The sequence below is a fragment of the Cebus imitator genome, unplaced genomic scaffold (genome assembly GCF_001604975.1).
Source record: "Cebus imitator isolate Cc_AM_T3 unplaced genomic scaffold, Cebus_imitator-1.0 Scaffold20, whole genome shotgun sequence".
Classification (NCBI taxonomy): domain Eukaryota; kingdom Metazoa; phylum Chordata; class Mammalia; order Primates; family Cebidae; genus Cebus; species Cebus imitator.
This window is the reverse complement of record NW_016107335.1, coordinates 1,113,324-1,119,894: the sequence shown is the minus strand read 5'-3', so window position 1 is coordinate 1,119,894 and position 6,571 is coordinate 1,113,324. Positions and strand designations below refer to the sequence as shown.

General features: G+C 53.3%; 1 protein-coding gene across 2 annotated transcripts in view; it reads right to left on the bottom strand.

Annotated features, from left to right (window-relative positions):
* The window catches only part of PTPRN2 (protein tyrosine phosphatase receptor type N2), a 1,009,572-nt gene that overhangs the window by 572,979 nt on the left and 430,022 nt on the right, over positions 1-6,571 (bottom strand). For both annotated transcript variants that reach the window (XM_017519415.2, XM_037735320.1), the window contains 2 exons: positions 4,856-4,893; positions 1,984-2,366 (listed from right to left, as the gene is read on the bottom strand). In XM_017519415.2, coding sequence (XP_017374904.1) covers positions 1,984-2,366; positions 4,856-4,893 — 421 coding nt within the window. The remainder of the gene's footprint in view (positions 1-1,983; positions 2,367-4,855; positions 4,894-6,571) is intronic.

Here is a 6,571-nt window from a genome sequence, read left to right as displayed (position 1 = left end):
GTGGGAATCGGTCGTGATATGGGGAGACGTCACAGCACGGGGCGTTTCATGTCACGTGGGAATCAGTCGTGTTAAGGGTCTGTGTCACCGGGTGCTGAGGCAGGCACCTCCCCTGGGTTCTGCTGGTGCAGATACACAACCTCACAACACAGAAACACAACCTCAGAACAGACAAACGGCCTCAGAACACATTACTTAGAACCTGCCTGTGCTTCTCTGAAGGGCTTAAGAGCAAGGAAATAAGCAGCACGAGGAGCTCCTGACCCTGCAAAGAGGAGCGCAGGGCCACAGACAGACACACGGGTGCCTCGTCCCAGCAAAGGGCCTGGAAACGGGAAAACTCGTCCTGGCTTAGTATTGAAAGCACTCTTGAGAAAACGGAGTCCACAAATTACCGGAAGCTTTACATTTCCACTGCTTACAACGTACCTAAAAGTACAACGAAGATAATCATCTACAGCTGAAAACTGTCTTTTCATTTGGCTTTGATACACCCTCTGTGGTTTGAGCTCAAGATAAAATATTTCTGCCCAATTATGACAGGCCCCCAATTCTCCCTGATGAATGTGGCATCTCCAGCCCAGCAACAGCTAGCACCAGGCGGGGCCCCGGGAGGATCTGAGTCCGCGGGACAGATGCAGCTCCCACCTCCACTGTGAATAATCCTTGGAAGGAGACGGACTTCTTAACCAAGGAGGAAATACCTGAACAGACACACATCAGAACCGAGAGGCAAAATTACTGCATACATATGCACAGATACACGCACACACACACACATGCACACGCACAGATAAACACACATCTACCCAGCATACCAAGGAGAAAATACCTGAACAGACATACATCAGAACCGAAAGGCAAAATTACTACATACATATGCACAGATACACGCACACACACACACGCACAAATACACACACATCTACCCAGCATACACACTCATATATATATGCACAGATACACACACACATATGCATACACATGCATCTACCCAACATACACATTCGCACACATACGCACAGATAAACACACATCTACCCAACATACACACTCACATACATATGCACAGACACACACATACATCTACCCAACATACACACACATCTGCCCGACATACACACTCATATACGTATGCACAGATACACACACATCTATCCAACACACACACACATATACACACACACATACACATACGTGGGTGTGTGTACAGCCATCCAGACACATCCTTCCCTTTGAAACGCCGCTTCCATCACTTGAAGAAAACACAAAGCAAAGCATAACACGTCAGACTCGTTAACAGGGTGACCAGAGAACGGGCCAACCACTTGCACCTTGCTGGGCCGGTGATGCCTGAATTCTGAGCCTGGTAAAGTTCAGGTCGACGTGAGGGTGGGAAAGAGCGCTGCTGTGAAGCCTCTCTTCCCTCTGAGGGGCGCCCACGCCAGGATATTGGTGCCACTTTGGTGCAACAGAGATAAAGCGCCTAAAGTCCTTCCTAACAGGCAGGAGTCTGACATGGAGCAGTTTCGGGGGTCCCGTGCCATCCCGCATTCCTGCATGGGCCATGCTGGGAGAGCCACCCGTGCCCAGGCCTTGCTGTAGCCATGCCTGCCCTGAGCTCCCACCTTGGCTGGTCCCCGCTGAAGGTGATTCTGACCTGCAGAGGTGCTGCCTGCAGGTGACCCATCAGGACCAAGAACCCAGGAAGGGAGCTGCTTGGTTCGGTTTTGTTTGATGAACTTCAGAGAATGGCCCTCGGGCTCTGGAGCCCAGCTCAGAAGCACCGGGGGGAGCCACTGGCCAGGTGCCTGGCCACCTTCTGCACCTAAGACTCCGGGGATGCCTGCACCTCATCATTCAGCTAAAGACACTTAAATAAAAGCATAAGCTTCCCTCACAGCAAGGAAGCGCCCCATCTCCTGCCCCCGGGACATGAGCCCTCCCTCCGAGCACAGGACCTGAGCCCAGGCTGCTACTCACTCTCTGTCCGTCACGATGTAGCCCCGCGCCTCTTCCTCGGAAGGCTCGACCTCCAACTGCAGGCCGTCGCCAAGCGCCCCCCGAGCACCCGCTGGAAGGCTCTGCTTCTCCTTCGGAGGCCTGGGCGTCGGGCTTTGGAGCTCTGCAAACCCGCCAGCCCCGGGCTGCGAATGTGGCTGCGGCCCCAGCAGGGCTTTGGAGTACGTCAGGCTCTTGACGTTCTCCACTCCGGCAGTCTCCTCTTCCGAAGACGGGGAGGCCTCAGGGCGCTCTGATTCCTTCCTCTCCATTTTGAGGGGCTTTGCAAAGGGGAGGGCTCCAGGCTCCAGGCGAGACCCGTGCTCCTGCAGGAGGTCGCTGAGCGCGGCGCTCAGACGATGGACCTGCAGAGAGGACATTCCGTGAGGGGAGGTTTGCAAGACGGATGCTGATGTGACATGTGCACTCCCCAGCTGGCCGGGGACACAGTCACCTGTGGGGACGACATGGGCAGCCTGGAAGGAGGGGGGAGGAGGCGAAGTGTGTGCAGTCTGGATTCAGAACGACGTCTCGGTGAGCGTGGAGCGTGAGGGCCCTGAGTATCCAAATCACTTACGTGGTGTTCTCCCCCCACACTCCCTCACACACCTCTCTGAAGAATCAGACTTTGTAGAGTCTGAGAAGGTCAGTGGCATTGATATTTTTAAAAATAAACGGTGTGACACCAAGATCCCACCCCTGTCCCTAGAAGCAATGGACTCATCATCATCATCATCAATCTGCATTGAACGAGCTCTGTACTAAATGCGTCATATGCACGAACATACTGAGGCCTCATGTAAGCCCATGAGCAGGGGACCTTCGGTAACCCCAGTTCACAGAAGAGGAAATGGAGGCACAAAGGGATGAACCCATGAGTGGCACGTCACAGGAATGTGAAATTGATTCCAGCGGTATCTGGGGGATCCGTGGTCCTCACGTGGGCCATGCTGTCCCAGCCGGGTCCCCTTTTCCTGGACGAGACGTCCCTCAGAGCCCCTCGGCACCTCTGCTGATGACGAGTCGGATACGGACTGCTTCCTGAAGTTGTCTCGTTTAATTACTACTCCAGCTCCATAAATAAAGGTGAGTTCCACCTTTGATTTATAGACCGTGGGGCTTACAGAGGCTAAATATTGAATTATTTGTAGCAGATCACAAAGGTCGTGATGATCAGATCCAGAATTAGAACTCAGGTCTAAGGGACGTCAAAGACGTGTCTCCACCCCGGGCCACGCTGCCCTCCCAGGCACCCACGCTGCTTCCTACGAAAGACGGGCGGCTCCCACTGCGGGCACGTGCCAGGCAGCCCGTGGACACCTTCTGGCGCATGTGATGGCAGAAGTCTTATGCCCACTTGGCAGGGTTTTTTCCAACTACAAAATCACATCTTTAATATTTTATTAGACGGAAATAGGAAAATCTGATTCGCTTTATGACTCACTTTGCCAAAAGACACTTTTATGAAAATTAAGGAAGGGTTATAAAGGCGAGTGTTCTCATTTTGGCTACAAATGGCAACTTTTCCTTTTGCATTTTTGAAAATTTAAACAAAATAGTCGTGTGATAAAAACGTCGCTCAGATTGGATCCTCAGTGACAACAGGCCGTAGGGTTGACGTCACTAAACAGAGCCAGGAAAAGGCATAATATTCTAATATTCTCACTTAAACTGGGTTTCATGTGAGAAGAAAAAGAAAGATGTTTTTAAATAAATAAGAACACAGAAAATACGACACTCACATACCCTTTTTAAAAACAGAGCTGCTTGAAAATATACCCCGAGCAACAGAGGACTCAATCAAAGTTCCACGCACAGAGGATGGACACTGTGCCGTCTAAAGTCAGGGGAGTCTCCGAGGGGCTCCTGCCCCTCGGGTGGGCGGACTGGGTCTCTCCCTCTCCCTAAGTGAGGAAATGTGTTTCTCAGCCCCACTTCTCCCTCCACAGCTCAGAGGGCAGGTCCCGTCATCTCTGATGGATATTCAAAACAAGAGCCGTGGAGGCCTCCTTCAGTCCTCACTAACAGGCACGGAACTGCAACCCACTAAGGATCTGAGGACAGGGACTGGCCGAAGCTCCTCTCGCAAGGTCACTGCTGATGCCGAGGACAGGTCTTCATCCTTCGGCCTCGTATTAATGACCAAAGGTTCTCGAAGTGGGGGGACTAAGAGGCGAAGAGACTTAACAGGGAAGACCAGCAAGTGGCGCGTGGATGTCGCCTGCCACCGCGCCCTTCTCCTGGCTGCCTCAGAGCCGCGGCGCCCGCAGGGGCTCTGGGAATGGCAGAGTGTCCTCTGCCTGCGGCGTGGAGTGCCGTGGCCGGGAGCCACACGCAACTAATGGGCCGCTGACCTGTGCCCAGTGCAGCTGTGGCACTGTAGCTTTTATTCATTTCATTTTAATCATTTTAGATGTGGGTTTAACCAGCCACATGTGGCCAGAGGTGCTGCATGGGACAGCCACGTGTCAGCGAGCTGAACCTCTCAGGACTCAACAGGCGTGGGGGCATCAAGTGTGGAAGATGGGCACGGGCTGCCACGTGGTCACCCTGGCTGGGAAATTCCAGAAAACACTAATTTTCTTCTTTGCATTCACGTGATTTTCATATTTCTACCATGGATAAATTAGGTCACAATTTGAAAAGACATTTCAAATATACACAGTACATATCCAAATATACACAGTTTTGTATGTTCTCTTTCCACTGTTTTTTAGTTTGGAGATAACAAGGGGCTTCTTCGTAATTTTGGGGGGAAAAAACTTTTGTATTTCATAAGTGTCCCTACGCCATGAACAAAAAAACTACCAACTTCCACATTAACATAAAACAAACACCAGAGATGTCATCTTACCTCCTGGTACAGTCTGGCATCGTCCTGAACTCCGTCATCTGTAAAAGACACCAGTGTTACCAAAGCCCCCATCGGGAGTCATCACAGGCATCGCGGCCGGGGAAAGGGTGACCGTGCAGACCCCTCCAGGCAAAAGGCGAGGTGTGATGATGCTGGCATACGTCCTACTAGAGAGTCAACTTCCCTGTTTACAGCATAAAATGGCACTCCACAAAGTTCACGAAGGAGGAGGGGACCGACAAGCTAGGGGCAGCCGCGGCGGCCTCGCCCAGCTCTGGGGTCTCCACTCATCGTCGACGTTAGCTCGCATCAGCAGCCGTTCACGTGGTGAAGGCAGAGTGCAGCCTTCGCCGAAACCATCTCACAATTAAGATGGCTTCAGGGCCCACTGACAGGTGGGTTCACTGTGGTCAACATCTCTGTCTACATAAATATCCTGGCTGGGCGCCATGGCTCACACCTGTAATCTCAGCACTTTGGGAGGCAGAGGCGGGTGGATCACATGAGGTCAGGAGTTGGAGTCCAGCCTGGCCAACATGATGAAACCCCAACTCTACTAAAATTACAAAAAAGTAGCTGGGCATGGTGGTGCACGCCTGTAATCCCAGCTATGTGGGAGGCTGAGGCAGGAGAATCCCTTGAACCCAGAAGGCTGAGGTTGTAGTGGGCCGAGATCAAGCCTTTGCACTCCAGTCTGGCAACAGAGTGAGGCTCCATCTCAAAAAAATAAATAAGTAAAATAATAAATAAATGAATATCCTACTTGCAGTGGCCAAAGGTGCGTGACTCACGGCACCTGAACAGTCACCCCGGGACGGCACACACACCAGGGCCTCCCATATCCTTCTATCCGTAGTGAGGGTCCCGATGCCTTCAACCACTGGGCGACCACCTAACACAGGCCCCCGCAGGGCGCAGTCCCACCCCTCCCCTGCGCCCCCCCGCCCCCCACCCCTCCCCTGCGCCCTGCCATCAGCCAAGGCAGCCCTCCAGCTTCCAGCACGCCTTCCTCTGTACCCGTGCAGATGGAGAAGGGGCGCGTCTGTCATTTGGTTTTCGGCACACACTCGTGGGCCTGCCAGGCGTGGGGAGCTGAGCGAGGTGCTTTCTTGCAGCTCCACACCGGGAGAAGCAGTCTGGCTGCAGACCGTCCCGGCTGGCCCACAGGCCTCTGCAGGGCTCAGATGCCTGCCTGGGTTGGGGTACCGGGGGCTGCTTCCCACTGCCCCAGTGGCCTCAGAGGGCCAGTGCCTGCCCCAAGCAGACGTTTGAATGATCCCCTCTCACTCTGCTATTCAAATATTTGACAATATTCACTGTACACAGTCCAAACACACTTGCCATCACGCCTGTTTCCCTGGCTCTCAGCCTCAGCAAGGAGGAGCGAAACCTCCTCGCAGAGAGCACTTTGCCATTCAACGTAATTGCTCTGGTAGGCTTAGTCTGCTAAGAAAGCTTTTAGGGGCAAAACTTCAAACAGATAAAAATCATCAGTACAAATCCCCGTCTCCACAGCAGACAGCCCTGGTGCGCCTGGTGAGTCTGCAGTCTCTGTCAGCCCCGAGGGGTCTCTGTCAGCCCCGAGGGGTCTCTGTCAGCACTGAGGGGTCTCCCCACAGCTCCGAGGGGTCTCTGTCAGCACTGAGGGGTCTCCCCACAGCCCCGAGGGGTCTCTGTCAGCACTGAGGGGTCTCCCCACAGCCCCGAGGGGTCTCT